Consider the following 18,855-nt stretch of genomic DNA (forward strand, 5'->3'; position numbering starts at 1 on the left):
TTGTTATTTTATGCATATGTTGAGATACAGCAAGTGAGAAGACTGGTCTTTGACAATTACCAATAGTGTCCAGTGTCTTTAACATAAGCTGAGAGGGGTTGAGGAAAACAAGATATTTATTTTCTTGTTATACAAAATTGTCACACTATATTTCGAGTCATTCAAGTTATCAAGCATTACATTTCACAAAATAGCACACCAACTTGTGCATTGTTTTCATCTTTTAAAAGTAGCGTAATAAATGGGGACATGAGGTGTCCTACCACCCCACCCCCCCCCCCCCCCCCCCCAATTTGAAATCTGGACATTTCAGATCAATAATTTACCAATAATAAACTGTAACATTTATTAAAAACGTTTTCATGTGATATTTTCAAGGGTTTTAAAACTATAATTTTATTCTATTTACACAATATATTTGTGTTTGGCAGTACATCCACAATAGATCGTTTAATAAAATATAGAAAATGGCACAAGAGCACTGGAAAGGGGTCTTTGTTGAGAAAAATGCGAACAAAGATTTAGTTTGTATTGACCAGAAGTGATAATAATAATAATAATAATAATAATAATAATAATAATAATAATAATAATAATAATAATAATAATAATAATAATAATAATAATAATAATAATAATAATAATAATAATAATAATAATAATAATAATAATAATAATAATAATAATAATAATAATAATAATAATAATAATAATAATAATAATAATAATAATAATAATAATAATAATAATAATAATAATAATAATAATAATAATAATAATAATAATAATAATAATAATAATAATAATAATAATAATAATAATAATAATAATAATAATAATAATAATAATAATAATAATAATAATAATAATAATAATAATAATAATAATAATAATAATAATAATAATAATAATAATAATAATAATAATAATAATAATAATAATAATAATAATAATAATAATAATAATAATAATAATAATAATAATAATAATAATAATAATAATAATAATAATAATAATAATAATAATAATAATAATAATAATAATAATAATAATAATAATAATAATAATAATAATAATAATAATAATAATAATAATAATAATAATAATAATAATAATAATAATAATAATAATAATAATAATAATAATAATAATAATAATAATAATAATAATAATAATAATAATAATAATAATAATAATAATAATAATAATAATAATAATAATAATAATAATAATAATAATAATAATAATAATAATAATAATAATAATAATAATAATAATAATAATAATAATAATAATAATAATAATAATAATAATAATAATAATAATAATAATAATAATAATAATAATAATAATAATAATAATAATAATAATAATAATAATAATAATAATAATAATAATAATAATAATAATAATAATAATAATAATAATAATAATAATAATAATAATAATAATAATAATAATAATAATAATAATAATAATAATAATAATAATAATAATAATAATAATAATAATAATAATAATAATAATAATAATAATAATAATAATAATAATAATAATAATAATAATAATAATAATAATAATAATAATAATAATAATAATAATAATAATAATAATAATAATAATAATAATAATAATAATAATAATATTTGAGTTTATATAGCACTTTTTCACTCCCGAATGAGTGTCTCAAAGCGCTTCAAATTATTACCCCTGGTCACTGGGCCTTAATTCACTCCTTAAACCATCTCAGCTCCCTGGGGAGTATACGGCCTCGTGCAACAAATGCGCTACTCGGCTAAACCAATCAATAGAACCATCTTTGTCCTCACAGGTCCCCATTTACCCCTGGGTGGAGAGAAGCAATAATAGTTAAGGGTCTTGCTCAGGGACACAAGTGTCACGACCGGGATTTGAACCCGCACACTGCTGAACAGAATCAGCAGAGCTTGAATTCGGTGCTCTTAACCGCTCGGCCACGACACCCCATGACCCCTGAATAATGCTGAACCCCCTGGAGCTCCTTTTTTTTCTTCACTGTTAATATTGCAAACAAGTTGACTGAGCTGAAGATAAACATCTTGATTAAACATTTGGGATGCATAGAGCAACAAACTAGTTAATTACCCCATGCATGCATTTACAAAGTTCACAGCTGAAAGCTGAGCACACATTTCAGGAAACCATTTACAAATTGCAAGTATGAGAAAGTATTTTTGGCTTGTAACCTTTTAGTGGTTATAAGTGAAATTTGAAACATGACGTCATTGTATTTCAAAAACAAGTGGATCTTTACAATTCAATGGGGAATTGTTCGTCAGTCAAACAAGGCCATTTCAATTGAATACTATCTTACAGCACACAAATGTTGAGACAAATTTTTTTCCTCTCAGAATGATGTCATCAGGGCCCAATTTCAGGGCTCTACTTACCGACGAATTCTGTGCTAACAATTGCTTACATGCAAGCCCCAAATTTCTGCGCTAGCCTTGTATGCGCAGAATGCCTAGTAGTTACGTGGAGTATGCACAGAAACCAAAAATCACTGCTAACCCGTGAAATCTGCTTGCCGTAAGCAGACTTCTTTGCTTCCGTAAGCACCGATTCTGTGCTTACGGTAAGCAGAGCCATGAAATTGGGCCCAGATGTTTTGGATGTTGACAGATTTTGCACTCAAATAAATTGTTCCCTCACTCCAAGAGGACTATATCTATTGGAAAACGAGGCCAAACATCTTTATCACTGCAGCCCACCTCCAGGCCAGGAATTTTGTCATTTTTAGGGCAAGGCAAACCTGGCCGTAATGTTTGGTTATTTTCAAGGGGCATCACGGCCACTTGAAGGGCAATGCTGGCAATGGCTGTCGTGGCCGCTGTGAAATTCCCACCCTGCACTTCGATGACCCAGAGAGTAGAAACTGGGATTTTTTATAAGCAACCTTCATGATAAAGGCCCCAGTTTTACGCGAAATATTAGCCGAGAACCAACCACAAACAATTGGCTGCTAACCTGTCTCTGCTAAGCAAGACATGATCTACGCTTGAGCAGTGGGTAACCATTGACAGTAGGGCATCAATCACAAGCAATTTGACTATTATAGCTGGTAAACTGTTTCTGTTTAGCAATAGATGTTCTGTACTTAGTAAACGTCCGTACAGGGTAGTCCAACAAACCAATAGCATAGCAATCACAAACAGTGGGTAACTAATCACAGCAGGGTACCAATCACAGCAGGGTACCAATCACAAGCCGTTTGAATAATTATTATAGCTGATAAACTGTTTCTGTTCAGCAACATACTGTATGTTCTGTGCTTCCGTACAGGGCAGTCCAACAAACCAATAGCATACCAAACACAAACAGTGGGTAACCAATCACAGCAGGGCATCAATCGTAAGCAATTTGAATATTAAAGCTGGTAAACTGTTTCTGTTCAACAACGTATATCCATTGCTTAGTTAACTTTCGTACAGGGCAGTCCAGCAAAGCAATAGGATACCAAACACAGCGAGGCAAAACTCAAAACCATTTGGACTCAATAACTTGGAAAACTTTTTCTGTTTAGCATTGGTAAACTTTTTCAGTTTGTAGCAGCATACGCTTTGTCCTACGCTCAGTAAAATCCCCACATGACAGCTCAGCAAACCATTAGAAGACTCATCTCTTCATGAAGACCCTGGAACCAATCTCAACCTGTTTTTCCAAAGCAAGTTTATGTTCTATAAAGCGTCACACTTAAGATCTGAAGGTCCCTGGTTCAAAGCCGGGACAATCCAGGACTCAGAATGCGAGTCCTCTGGTGTTTTTGTTAATAGCAGCTCTCAAAAATTGAATAGAGGGCGGGTTCTTTAGCGGACTACATCTCCTCTCTTGATGACATGTTTGATCAGATTCGCATGGTTGCCCAGCTGGTAAATCAAATGCTCCCATCTACAAAAAACAAGGCAAAACATTACAACAATTTACTTCATAGTGTTGTTTGAAGCTTTGAATGGTGTGGATAAATAAGAAGAAACTATAAATAACTAGCAAACTTGCAGGGACAACCATGTGTAAATCTTCTTTGTGGGAGTGTTGGCTCTGAAAAGAGCCAGTGTGGTCTCGACGTTTCGAACAGTAAACTCTGCTCGTCTTCAGGAGAATTTACTTCATGGTTTGATGGCACCTCAGTGAAAAAGTTGCATCAATTGACTGCGACAAACATGCTGGCCGAATCACTCATATTCAACACAATTTAAAGGGTCTACATGTATGTAACTCTTGTAGGACACAATGTCCACAGGTTTACACTAACCTTACACAGTTTGAAGATAATGATAGTAGAAAGATTCCCTGAAAATACTACGTGCTGAGGTGCTGTAGTTTTTGGGAAATGAGTAAAACAATGTCATGAAAATAATATTCGCCTCATGAGACGAAAATTATTTTAATCATTTACAAACGTATTTTCATGACATTGTTTTACTCATTTCTCAAAAACTACAGCACCTCAGTAAGTAATATTTGAAGGGAAGCTTTCCACTATCATTATTTTCAAACTCTATAAAGTTTAGTGTAAATCTATGGACATTTTGAAAAGGTACCCAAATCCTTTAAGTGCAATAAATAATCAAAGCAATATTTGAATCACAGCCACCCGAGAACATTGTGAAATTTTACTAAGGCACACATATAGGCCATACTTCTGGCTAAAATGTACCTTCTCATTTGAAACCTCAATTTAGGAGGTGGATCCCCTGATTCGATGGTTTCATCTATTCTTCAACCAAAGATTATAGAGCGCTGAAGGTGCAAAATGCGCAACTAAAGCTTTATCTTTTGTTGGAACGTGAAATACGCTGGGTGCCATTTCAGCATGTGAATGTTTTGTTTCCCATTGATAGGAAGGGTATTTGTCTGCGCTGATCTGCACTGATCTATTGTTGTATCAAAAGAGTTACTTTTCGAAATGGCGTCCAGTGGGATTTCACATTTCAGCCTGAGTTCCGCATCTTGCGCCTTCGACGCTCTATAATCTTTGACTTCAACTCACCTTGGTGCATCTATGATGATCATGTCACCGACCTTGCCGACCTCCAGTGACCCGTGGGTCATTGATTTACCGAGGGACGCAGCGGCGTTGATTGTTGCTGCTACTAACGCCTCGTCCATGGTCATTCTGAGGTTCACACAGGCAAGGTGCATTACTAGAGGCTGGAAGAATAATGAGGAACACGTTTGAAGTTTGCTAATACCTTTTTTTTATCCCAAAACAGAAATCCCTCTCAAAAGATTTGTGAAAAGTCTTTATTACAAATAAACTATGAAACTAACTTAGATTACACAAAGAAACTTTACTTTTCATATAACTGAGAAAAAGGAGCGTGTATAAACAAACATGAAACTATTCAAAAAAATAAAAGCTAGGTCCTGAGAAAAGATACACTACATGTTTAGTCCTGAATTTATGCTAAACATCATAATAGATCATAATAAACATCATAATAGATAACAGCACAAAACCTACATGAAAACAATGAATCAATCAATGAGAATACTGAGTATACAATTATTTGTCTATAAATGAAGCAATGAAGAAGTCAATAAAATTATGAAGATACTCTTTTCAATAATTATTGTCATCATGCACATAATCAATAAATGAATGAATGAGTCAGTAAATCAATCCCAAAAGATGTCAATTAGTTTATCAGTAAGCCAAAACATCACGCACCAAAACAACATGTACATTGTACCAACTATCATTTAAAGACAATGGACACTATTGGTAATTTTTGTCAAAGACTAGCCTTCACAGTTGGTGTATCTCAATATATGCATAAAATAACAAACCTGTGAAAATTTGAGCTCAATCGGTCATCAAACTTGCGAGATAATAATGAAAGAAAAAAACACCCTTGTCACACGAAGTTGTGTGCGTTTAGATGGTTGATTTCGAGACCTCAAGTTCTAAATCTGAGGTCTCGAAATCAAATTCGTGGAAAATTACTTCTTTCTCGAAAAACTATTGCACCTCAGAGGGAGCCGTTTCTCACAACGTTTTATACCATCAAACTTTGAGTAATTACCAATAGAGTGTCCACAGCCTTTAAGTGATCAATGTATTCAATCAACTTAAACTTAATCCAAATAATGAGAAATGAGTGTTTGCTGTTGCAAACTGTTCAGCAACCAAAAGAACCTATAGCATAAAAGAAAACACGGTAAATGGCCTGACATTTGCACCCTTGCAAAGTTTGTTACAAGGCATAAAATCAGAAAAAGGCTCTTCTAGGGTCGAAATGTCAGACCGTTAACTTTTTTTGCAACAATAAACTCAATACAGGGTAAACAATTATATGTCTATAAATGCAGCATTGAAGAAATCAACTAGATCTCGTCATCTCGTCATCATGCACATAATCAATAAATGAATAAAAATTAGTCAATTGATCAGTCAATAAATAAGTCAATCAAACAATGAAACAATTAATACAACTATTATAAACCAATCATAGATTATAAATATATGATTCATTCAACTACTCTTATAGTCATTATTGGCAAGTGTATCCTCATCACTTAATCAGTATAATAAATTAATCAACATATGAATAAATAAACAAACAAATCAATCAATCAATCAATCAATCAATCAATCAATCAATCAATCAATCAATCAATCAATCAATCAATCAATCAAACCATTACAAAACAATATATAATCATTAGTCAATAAATGAACAAATGAGTTAAATCAATCACTCAACTCAGTCACGTGGGGGTGTTTAAACGGTTGATAATGACCAGCTGGAGCCGTCTATAACCGGCTGGCTTCCGCGTGTCGGGCTTGATACGCCAATATTATCATGCGGAACGCCCAATTCATACATGTAGCTATTAGTAACAGCACGTAATCTATTTCTAAGAGCGCGCGTGTAAACTATTTCTAAGCGCGCGCGTAATTTATTTCTAAGCGCGTACGTGTACACACAACCCACGCACATCAAACAGATTCTTCACAAAGTTTTTGAAACAAATACTTCAAACCTCAACTTTTCAATTGTCAATGTGTCTATAATTGTATTTTTTTTAACGGTTTTTAACAAAAGGGCATTTATGAATGGGAATAAAAGAGTAGTGACTCGTTCTTAAACGTCCGTTTAAAACCTTGCAGGATCGTTGGTGTGTGATAAAGGCCTGAGCCGAAGTAACGACCCTGCCTGTTTTAAAAGGCTGTTAAAGAACTCATTGCTACCCTTTTATTCCCTTATTTATTTTCAGGTACATACCATAGACAGGCAGAAGGCATTGGGGTTAAAGTCGCTGCCTAACGCAACGGGTACCCCACTCTCAATCATCTTCCTGACAGGTGGGGGCTTAAGTCTCAGGATGTAGGCAGTGGTCGGGAGGATCACGGCAACGCAACCTGCGGTGGACATGGCTTGAATCCCGGCGCCGCTTATCTCTTCAAGGTGACTGATGGCCGTGGCCTTCAAAGATGCTCCCATCTGATGTAAAGATAAAGGTTACAAGAAAAACAGCTGAAAGGCCGAGTCACACTGCAGCGATAACGAAAAACGATAATGATCACGACGCAAAGAGAAGGCATTCTATTGGTTAAAATCAAGGGCGTGCATTTTTAAAGTTTTCGTTTTTGTTCTCGTTATCAGGCCTTAAGGGTCTTTCCACATAAGAAAATTCTGACAGGTGCATAGCCACAATCATGGGTACACTTTTTATTTCACCGACACTAATTAAACAAACGATAAACACTGAGTAACTCTTTGCAGATCTTGTAATTGACAAACTCAAGCACTTTGTTTTCATCATTGACACAGCAAATGTTAATTGATATAAAGTAAGATTGAGTTAACTGGTACAGCACATCAGGTCTTTCGAACTGTTGTTCATAAAATGGAAAGGATCACACTGCTTGCAGAAGAAACACTTTGGTCACACAGTGGTCAAGTTTCTAATATTGGAAAAAAAGAAAATTATGCGAAGAGGAAAGTGTAAATGTTTCAGGAACTTTCTCCTGAAGACGGCCAGAGCGTAATGATTGAACTGAAAGTATCAAGAAAGATGCAAAATAAAAGTCATATCTTTACAGAGTCTACTGTTGTTGAGACAACAGCTGCGCAAATAACCTGTCACAGTATTTTCATCATAAATGTCAACTCCATCCACGTCGTGCTTGTTCATAGTGGGTACCAAGCAAATGTGGCCATGAGGGCAGCACTCAATCGGAGAGCGGACAACAATAACAAATCATAAAGTTGCTTGCAGGCTTCTTTGGAGATTTTCAACATACTTTTCATGGCGGGAATGCGCCATTAAAGAAAGAGACACCCTTGAGCAATACGAGGGTTTCTCACAGTATACAATTGTTGCACGCTGTGACGTGATCCAGGCCTGACGGGATCCATGGCGTTTGGTACAGCTGAGGCGAAGCCGAGGGTGCCATTTCCCCCAGAGGGTGTACAAAAAACATGGACCCCAGTCACAGTGTGCAACAATTGTTTAGTTATACCTTGGTAACATGATTATTCTTCTTCTCATCAAAGTTCTGTTGTCATCTTTAAACATTATTAACAACAAGTATGCACAGTTTAATAAGCAGACGAATAGTTGTTCAACTAAGACAAAATTCTTCAAAGTTGCCTCGAACCCACGGCCGTTTCGTACTAAGCGCTGGAAATCGAACAACGCTTGGAACAATCAAGGTAATATACACTGGTTAACAAACCTCATGTTACCCGCCGCTCAGCCATGGTACATGCGTTTTTGTTGCAAATCACGTGATTGGTTCTCAACCAATCAAACTTCACAATTTGTTACCGAGGTATAACAATACGTTTCGAAGTACTTTTGAGAATCCTTGGGCTGTTATTACATGTACCATACTGGAAAGGTTTAATACATGTAGCTGTTATCCCCACAGCAGTACTTTATCTACCATGGGGATATTAAACAGTTATTGAAACCATTCAAATAAGGTAATTACAGCACAAGGATTTTCAGAAGTACATCAAAAAGGTAACATGGATAACCGTGGAATTGCCCACTTTTCCAAACAGTAGACTTAAATGAACCATGCACTAACCAATAGTGCTGCTGAATGCCCCAAGCAGATTGACTGCTTCATTCATTAGGTTTAACACAAGTAATTTAATGTAAACACACCCACTCACTGAAAAGGATGTATACTTTTCAGAGTTTTTGTGCCAAAACCCGGAAACTCTTTACTGGAGCTTTCCCATAGTGTGTTGATTTCTAATAACAGGAGGCATTTCAGATAATTTTGCAGGACACTTACAAATAATAATAACAAAGACGTGTAATGCGCACATATACACCCTGCCGCGTGTCCAAGGTGTACCGTAAGACCAAAAACAAATGAAAGAAAACAGACACAACTTAACTAAATTATTCCTTTAAAGCCTGTGATACGAGAAGAGATTTGAATTTTGTGGTACAAAGACAAGATCTACGATTAAGTGGTAGAGAGTTCCGGATGCGTGGCGTAGCTGAAGAAAAAGACCTGTCACCCCAGGAGTGTCGAGACTTGGGTTCATTGCGAAGAATCATGGAAAAACCATCTTGTTGTGTAACGCACAAAAAAGGTCCTAGTGCTTTGATCAAGAAGAGAAGGGGTTCTTCCCGGTGTTCCTTGTTTGATCGGCAGCATATTGCGCCACGGCACCTTGTAAACTGGCAGCATATTGCGCCACGGCACCTTGTAAACTGGCAGCATATTGCGCCACGGCACCTTGTAAACCCACAGCATATTGCGCCACGGCACCTTGTAAACCCACAGCATATTGCGCCACGGCACCTTGTAAACTGGCAGCATATTGCGCCACGGCACCTTGTAAACCCACAGCATATTGCGCCACGGCACCTTGTAAACTGGCAGCATATTGCGCCACGGCACCTTGTAAACTGGCTGCATATTGCGCCACGGCACCTTGTAAACTGGCAGCATATTGCGCCACGGCACCTTGTAAACTGGCAGCATATTGCGCCACAGCACCTTGTAAACCAATACATGGTGCCATGTTAAAGGTGTAGGTCTCATAAATTAAACATAGTCCCACACAATTTGCAGGAACCACTGTGTGTTACAGCACCTTGAGCGTCACTGAGTGACGGATATGCGCGCTATATAAGATAGAAACCACTATAATAATATCGAAGTCTTATATAGCCCATGTATCTACCAAACAAGGTACTCAAGGCGCTGAGTATATACAAACTTTCAGAAAGATATGTTATTGCAGTGATGAATTCTGAGACCCAATTATTTAGCACCTTACATGCCTTATAAGGGTTTACAAGGTGCTACAGCGCATTAAGCAGCCACAACCAGGAACACCGGGGCGAGCCCCTTCTCTTTTCGATAAGTGCACTGGGTTATTTTACATGCTTTACACAACACATGGGACCAACGGCTTTACGTCCCATCCGAAGGACGAAGCAATGGTTAAGTGTCTTGCTCAAGGACACAGTGTCAAGGCTAGGGATTCGAACCCACACTCTGCTGATCAGAAACACCAGAGTTTGAATTCGGTGCTTCTAACCGCTCGGCCACGACACTTCCACTATAAATAATAATACCGAAATACAAATTTCCGGTACACAATTTCTGGGTTTTTTTTCGGGGGGGGGGGGGGGATCATTACCAACGTATGACCCTTCCTTTAAAGGCACTGGACACAGTTGGCCAATGTCAAAGACCAGTATTCTCACTTGGTGTATCCCAATTTATGCATAAAAAACAAATATGTGAACATTTGGGCTCAGTTCGCATTGAATTTGCAAGAGAATAATGAAAGAAACAACACCCTTGTTGCATTACTCTGTGTACTTTCAGGTGCTTAATAAACGTCTTCAGCTGAAGTCTAACAATATTTGAGTGAGAAATTACCTCTTTCTCAAAAACTATGTTACTTCAAAGGGAGTAGTTCCTCATGTTTATACTATCAACCACTCTCCATTGCTCGCTACCAAGTCATTTTTAGGCTAACAATTATTTTTGAATATTCATTTTGGTTTTTACCCATACACCGATGTGTGTTAGCACTGTATACTCAGTACTTTCCCGAGTCCTGTGAAAAATATCACAGGCATGTTACTCGGGTGGGATTCGAACCCACGACCCTTGCAATTCTAGAGCAGTGTCTTACCAACTAGACTACCAAAATTGCCCATTAGTTAGAGGCAGTTCGAATCCTATGTTTTGGCAGCGGGTACCGCAATTATTTTTGGGTATTTACCAATAATGTCCAGTGCCTTTAAGTTGCAAGACAGGAGGATTTCATACCTCGGCAGATCCCAGTGAGCTCAACTCATCACCATGGAAGTTAATTGTGAGGCCAATCTTCACTCCCGCCTCCAAGATACGTCTGCTCTGGTCCACATCAAACACCCCTCGCTCACAGAAGACGTCAATGTTATCCACTTGGATCTCTCCACTCTGGACTAGGGTCTGAAGCTCTGGTATCTGCTTGTTGATAACATCTGCTGTGGCCTCCTCTGAAGTCATGCCCCTGGGAACAAGTTCAATTCAATTCAACTCGACATTTATTTTATTTCCATGTTTTTTATATGGAACAAAGAAAAATTTACTAGCGGGGGGCTCGAGCAAACGAACTCCGGATTAACGTGCCCGCTCTTGTAAATTTTTTCTTTCTTCAATGCCCAAAATCATTAAAAAATTAACCCAGTCAGTTTTTACATTGATATCTGAAAAAAAAGTTGCATCCCCTTAAGGTGATCCCCTCTGGGTGCCGCTTCCCAGGTTGGGTGTGATCCCTGGATACATAACGGCAGTACATGTATGGCTTCTGACTGGCACCCCAAAACAAAGATATTGACAAAATAGGGACACCACCATGATAGGGCTAGATAGCTCAGTTGGTAGAGCACCGGCATGTTAATCCAGAGGTCGTTGGTTAGAGTTCCATTCTAGTAAATTCTTCTTTGTTCAACCCCCAAATATGATGATTAAGACTTACTTGGGCACAGAGTGCGCCCCACAGAACGTGCTGGAGATCTCGATGGGCAGCTCCTTCCTGGCTCTGTCCAACACCTTCAGCATCTTCATCTCTGTTGCCGTTTCCAATCCGTAGCCGCTCTTGCATTCCGCCAGGGTCGTCCCAGCGTGCAGCATCCCTTCAAGACGAGGTTTCAGAAGGTTGAAGAGATCTTCCTCTGAGGCTGAGCGAGTGTGCTGGACGGTGAAGCCGATACCCCCGCCGGCTTTATGGACGTCCATGTACGTTGCACCAGCAAGCTATCAAATGGTAAATTCAAAGCTCAAACATGTCAATCTCCTGCTTAGTCATGTTAGTTATCTGAACTTGTTCACCATTATTCCCCTAATCTGACTTTATGATATTCTCATCAGTAACTGCTTTCAACTACAAGAGCTTCTTCCATTGTTTTATGGCCACAGATCATTCTCTTACGCCACAAGGTTGAGTAGTCTTCCTGTGCATATTCACCAGGCTAGTTCTTTACAATATTTTAAGTCTCTTTTAAAAACTCATTTGTTTGCTCTCTGCTTACTTGTGTTGTATCTATCACTCATTGTACATTTTTTTCCTCCTTATGTGCTTCTAAATAGGCTTTTGGCATTAGGCGATCTACAAAAATCTTTTATTATTATTAATATTGTTCAAAATATCCCAATTATCACGTACTCTAACTGACCCGATTCACCGGAGGTCATAACTAGATAAATCTCAGTTACATAATCTTCAGGAGTCTGATTAATAATAACAATAACATTAATAAGGAAAATTTATATTTTCACACAAGACATGCAAGATGCAATTTTAAGGGTAGGTATACCTTTGGTTTTTGGAGCTGTCTGATTGTTCTAATCCTATATAAATATCTACAATAAAACTGATCTGTGAAAATCTTATTTCAAAAGATGGTCGAAGTTTTGAGACAACGCTGAAAAACAGGAATGATTACATCAACGCAGGCAGATTAGTCTGTAATGGAATACAATGAAATAAGGCCCTGGTCATGCTGGTCAGTGCCCCAGCAACCCCCTGGTCCAAAATGTATCAAAGTCTAGTAATTTTTTTTAATGGGATCAATTCAATTGAATTTCTTGTTCCTTTCATATTGTTTGTCACTGAATATTAATTTATATTCCTCAGAGCATTACAACTTTCAAGACGATAAACTACGTCAAACTAAAATAATTAAATAAACCAAAGTCCCACAAACGTAAAACTCCATTTGTTGGGACCACAGAGGTCCTATACAGTCGAATAAGTGCAAAACTTGCAAGCTATTGCCCCATCTCATGGTCATTGCCCTTATATTCCCTGGTTATTGCCCTACTCCCTGGTCATTGCCCTACTCCCTGGTCAATGCCCCCATCTCCTGGTCAATGCCCCCATCTCCTGGTCAGATCAATGCCCCCATCTCCTGGTCAATGCCCCCATCTCCTGGTCATTGCCCCCCCTCCTAGACTTGATGACAAGTTGATAGGCGCTGCCTATTTTTCTGCCTTTCATGCAACAGTCACAGTGCGATGTTACACATGCAACAGTCGTAGGTAGCGCGAGGCAGCTCTCACTGCGACTGATTCACACACACATACCGGGATCGAGGGTGTGTGTATCCCCCGTAGCTACACCGCGCTGTAACTACACACCGCGCTTAACAATTACCGTCTTGACTTCAAGACTACTACCCCCCTCCACGTTATTGTCTCAAACCCCAAAAGAAATTCAATTTCCCTTATGGAGGGGCTATTACTACAAGAAATCTATCTGCCCTTACGAAAAACGAAAAAAACAAGTGTTAGGTCTGACAATTATTTCTGGTCATGGGAAACGACCTTACCTTCATGGCAAACTCATGAACACGATCTCCCGCCCACACAGGATGTGTATGGCCATCAACCAAGCCTGAGGGTAGTAATTAGACAAAATGTGTAGAGATTAGACACAAACAAGCATGAAAAAAAAGAGTCTCATCTGTTAAAAATACGTCAGTGCAAAAAGTACCTGTAATTGTATATTGGGGAAATTAGCCCAAAAGGCTTATTTTGATTACATACATACATACATACAACTAAATATTTATAAAGCGCCTTTACATCAAGATCAAAGCGCTGGAACGAGCAAGACCAATGGAACTATAAATACAACAAATTACATCTGATACAAGTGAGTTTTGAGAGATTTTTTGAATAAAGGCAAAGAGTTACAATTTCTGATGCGTACTGGGAGGTTGTTCCATATTCACGGAGCAATAAAGGAGAAAGTCCGGTTGTGAGCAGATGAGAGTGTTCTGATGGTTGGGTGTTCGGTTAGGCGTGAGTTGATTGGTTTAAAGGGCTACTAGAATGTGTATTGCATTGTTTGTGCGTGCTTTAATTGGCAGCTTAAAATTTAAACTACCTGTCAATTACACAGATTTAACACAGGAGAAAACTAGTAAGGTTTAATCAAATTAAAAATTCACAATCAGTAATTTGTCAAAGGATTTGGGTATTTTTAGTAGCACACAAAACACAATGTCTGCATATTTACATTAATTGCTGAGGGCCTTAGGTGCTGTAAATTTTGAGAAATGAGTAAAACAAGTCACACAAAGAAAAACAATTCTCAGCGGGACGAAAAATTTTTTTAGCATGTAAAAACTTATTAACCAGTTGTAACTGGTAAATTATACGTTTTACATGCTAAAACTGAGAGGAAGACCGCTTTTGTGACATTGTTTTAAGCAATAAAAAAAAAAAACACCTCAGCGAGCACTTTTTTAAGGGAAGCTTTCATTATCTTTAGACTGTGTACTTTAAGTGTAAACCTACATGTACATGTACGGACATTGTGTTTAACACAAGGCACTGCTACAATGTAGTAGTAGGGTTAATATAGAATAAAAGTACAGAATCAATCATTTGTTAACGCCCCCCTCCCTCCCATGCTGATACCACCGTTGGTTTTCAGGAACATGTTGCCTTGGATCAGTTGAGTTGGTCTTTTAAAACCGTTTGTTACAGAATGCATATGGTCATGATGGCTAGAAAGATGTTGCATAAGTAGAATACAATGATCCACACCAACATGCCTCGAAATTGCGTGGTTTTCCTTTTACCTCGTCGACAAACACGGTCGGCCACTTATGGGAGTAACATTTTTGACCCCAATAAATGGCCGACTGTGTTAGTTAGCACAGTGAAAGGACAACCACGCAACTCCGAAGCAAATTTGTGTGAATCCTTGTACTCTACTTTTTAAACATCTTTCCAATCATATGCCTTTTATAAAAACGGTTATAAATGCCTATTATAGAACAACTCATTCGAAACAATCAATAAATGAGATATAATATAACAAACTTAAGTTTCAGGAAGGAAGTTTTTAATTTTGGGGGGCAAAAATGTTGTTGAAAATGGCACCCCTTGTTGGCCTGTATTCATGGTATTGGCTTGTTTCTCCACACTGATATTTCACCCGAAAAATATCCGACTTATAAGCTTGATCTAGCGTCACATTTATTTGGTGCTTAGCAGTCAGCATAGTTGTAAGGGGATTCTTTGGCTGAGAGGTTGCTGAAACCCAAATTTTACACAGAAACAAAAAAAAACATCAATTACTGTTGCTGTCTCTGTCCTACTGTTTTCTCTTTTTTTCTCGGGGTGTCTGAATCTTTTATACTGTTTGGACAAAATTTGGAAAGGACACTTGCCCCCCCCCCGCCTCCCTAAGTCATACCTTTATCTACCCTTTTCACACTATATCTCTTATCCCAGTGGACTACAGCCCTGGGCGGTCCTGGGGAGGCCCTGGTAGTATTTTTTACCACAGGGTTACCCAGATGCACTTGGACATGTAGGTTCCTATTCCAAGGGGTTCTGGCTGCAAATTTCAGAATACCCCACGGTTTCACCACTTTCCCCTACTCCAGCATGTCCAGAGTAGGGGTGGACAGGCCTGATACTTCACGGAGGCAATGGAGGCGATTGCCTTCGTTGCCCCTTGCCATTGCCTTGGTGCCCTTGAAATGCTCCATTAGAAATTTAAAACAATTTCCTCATAGGGTGCCCTTTGCCAAAGAGAAAATGCCTTGGTGCCCTTGCCCTTTTACAAACGAAGCATACAGCCCTGGGTGGATATTCCCCAGGGTTGCCTCAGGGGAACAGAGCAGTGTGAAAAGGGCTTTTATTGTGAAGTCGGGGGCCACAGTTGGGGAAAGAGCATAGAGTTATATAAGAACTAGAGGGCACACTGGTGATGCTGCCTGCACAAACGCGACGGGACCGCAAAATGACAAGCGCGCCATTCTGTATGCGCGTTGAATACGAAATACACGTTTTTAAATTTTTTTATTGAACGCTCACTGAATGCTGTTTGTTCAACTTACAAAATGGCCGCACAACCACACACTGTGAGAGGGCTGTTTTGTCAACATAGAAAATGGTCACCTGCGCGCATACCGGGAGCGTATAGGCCAGTGCGCCCTCTAGTTCTTATATATAATGTTATGGGAAAGAGTATGTTACTTACCAGGAAGGACACACATTCCTTTGGCGTCAATAACGCGATCAAAACTAGCATCGTTGTACTTCTTCTCTATAGCAGACGTATAGTCAATATCAACGATGATGCCACACCTGGTCAAAGAAAAAAATCAAAAGTAGAAAAATCTCTTTAAACATGTATCTAAAAAATAATTACAGTTGCACTGGACTTTGCTTTTTTTCTAATGCTTAACAGAAAGCAGCTTGATACATGAAACATATTATTTGTTTTTACCATGACACCAATGTGTATTAAAGGCAGTGGACACTCTACTGGTTACTACTCAAAATAATTATTAGCATAAAACCTTTCTTGGTGAGGAGTAATAGGGAGAGGTTGATGGTATAAAACATTGTGAGAAACTGCTCCCTCTGAAGTGCCTTAGTTTTCGAGAAAGAAATAATTTTCCACAAATTTGATTTTGAGACCTCAGATTTAGAACTTGAGGTCTTGAAATCAACCATCTAAACCCACACAACTTCGTGTGACAAGGGTGTTTTTTTCTTTCATTATTATCTCGCAAGTTTGATGACCGATTGAGCTCAAATTTTCACAGGTTTGTTATTTTATGCATAATGTTGAGATACACCAACTGTGAAGACTAGTCTTTGACAATTACCAATAGTGTCCATTGTCTTTAAGCACTGTATACTCTGTACATTTCAGGAGTTCTGTAAAAAAAATCACTCAGGTGGGATTCGAACCAACAAACTTTGCCTCGCTATACAGCAGATGTCAAACCACTAAACCACCAAGCTAGCCTGGTGGCTAGCCTAGGCAGTTCAAATCCTATGTGTTAACACCAGGTACCACCACCATTTATTGTAAAAATTTGCATCTGGATAAGAATACAATTTGTTTTTACCCTTATATCAATATTAATAGATCCTTACAAGTCATTTGATTGGTGGAACTTACTTCACGTGACATTCACTTTTACTCCCATCTGCACCGGCGATCAAAAAGACCTACTCGCCCATGGGTAATAGGCTAATAGCATTTCCCATTCAACATTTAGGATCATCCTTGTTCCCCATGTTTTTGAGCAGTACAGTGCCGCCGCGCCGCTGCTAAAACAAAGGAGCACCTGTGCAAAAGGTTGCGATCCGATTTGTGCATTGTTGCTGCTATACGGGGCGCTACATGTACATATGATTTTGGGTTGTCAGTTATTTGTGTGATTTTTCATTTCACACCAAATGACAGGATCTATATGTCAGTTGTGTAAAACAAATATTGAGTGGCTTTAATTTGTGGAATGGAAGGAATGTTATCGCTTGATAAAATTTGGAGTGTTCCATTTCCAATAGTATTCCTCCCATTCTGCTCTGAGCCACTCAATATTTGTATACTATTGTTGGATTTTATCACAGAACTCGGTAAAGTACTTACATGTAGTAGGCCTATGCTTTTTACATGGAGCCGTGTAAGGGTGAATTTATTTTTATGTTCTTTATCCCTGAATCCTGGTGCAAAAATATCATTACATTGTGTTCCTTAAACCACCTTAAAGGTGTTTCAATAATGTGTCAATGGACACAATCAAGCATAGTGCTGTCTGCAACCTCTGAAGCATTAGATCAGTAAGTTTGATGCAGAACGTTGCAGATGGTTTTTCAAGGAAGCGAAAGGTTTTAATATCAGTGGTGCTGGGGCCAAGGATACGGAGTGGATTGGACCGATTTATGGGGCTACTGCAACCTATACTGTATACATCGCCACAGTGGGCAGTGGGAGATTGATTGCAGTACAAACCAGATCCAGATCCCGATCGACAGGATCAACTTCACCCCAATGCTATTATTATACAATGTTTTTGTTTTAACAAAAACATAATAATTGTCAAGACAAATATTTTAAATTAATTATTAAATTAAACATTTGTTAATTTTAAAATAAATAAATGTTATGTTTACTTTTTTAGCTGAATACTTTTTTTTCATTTATGTGCACATTTTTAGCAAAGCCAATTCATAAAGTTTTGCCTATTCTTCAAGACCTCCTATTGAAGTGGTTGTCAATGATAAACAAGGTCACTAGGTGACCTACAGGTGACCACAGACTGAGACGAAATTGAAACGTACAAATCAACAATGATGCTCACGCCCCCTCCTCCCTCCGCCTCCAATACTTCAACTCTAGACATCTCTGCGCCCCGGAGAACACGCTGGTTGCCATTGCAGACGACGGCTATCTGCTTGGCATTCTTGACCAGAAGTTTAAATGCGTTTCTGTTCATAATTAGTTGTCAAAATACCACATTCACGGACAAAAACAAAAACCGATTGAAATTTACGCCACCACTATGCACGTGTACATA

General features: G+C 37.7%; 1 protein-coding gene across 1 annotated transcript; it reads right to left on the reverse strand.

Annotated features, from left to right (window-relative positions):
* Nucleotides 1-1,585: 1,585 nt before the first annotated feature.
* On the reverse strand, nucleotides 1,586-18,843 carry LOC139933939 (probable imidazolonepropionase). The gene is made up of 8 exons (XM_071928180.1): nucleotides 18,620-18,843; nucleotides 16,521-16,627; nucleotides 13,849-13,913; nucleotides 11,997-12,274; nucleotides 11,303-11,528; nucleotides 7,269-7,487; nucleotides 5,030-5,190; nucleotides 1,586-3,927 (listed from the first exon to the last, which is right to left on the reverse strand). Exons 1-8 carry the CDS (start codon nucleotides 18,772-18,774, stop codon nucleotides 3,846-3,848), a joined length of 1,293 nt encoding a protein of 430 aa, XP_071784281.1. The 5' UTR covers nucleotides 18,775-18,843; the 3' UTR covers nucleotides 1,586-3,845.
* Nucleotides 18,844-18,855: the final 12 nt, after the last annotated feature.

Source organism: Asterias amurensis, chromosome 2 (genome assembly GCF_032118995.1).
Source record: "Asterias amurensis chromosome 2, ASM3211899v1".
NCBI classification, from domain to species: Eukaryota; Metazoa; Echinodermata; class Asteroidea; order Forcipulatida; family Asteriidae; genus Asterias; species Asterias amurensis.

What these genes read in the sequence shown, in the direction of transcription:
- LOC139933939 (XM_071928180.1), bottom strand. Translation starts at nt 18,774, where the DNA reads ATGAACAGAAACGCATTTAAACTTCTGGTCAAGAATGCCAAGCAGATA. An exon ending in AGGAATGTGTGTCCTTCCTG is followed by an intron (nt 13,914 to 16,520) that starts GTAAGTAACATA and finishes TACTACCCTCAG; the next exon opens with GCTTGGTTGATGGCCATACA. An exon ending in ATCATCATAGATGCACCAAG is followed by an intron (nt 3,928 to 5,029) that starts GTGAGTTGAAGT and finishes TGTTTTTTGTAG; the next exon opens with ATGGGAGCATTTGATTTACC.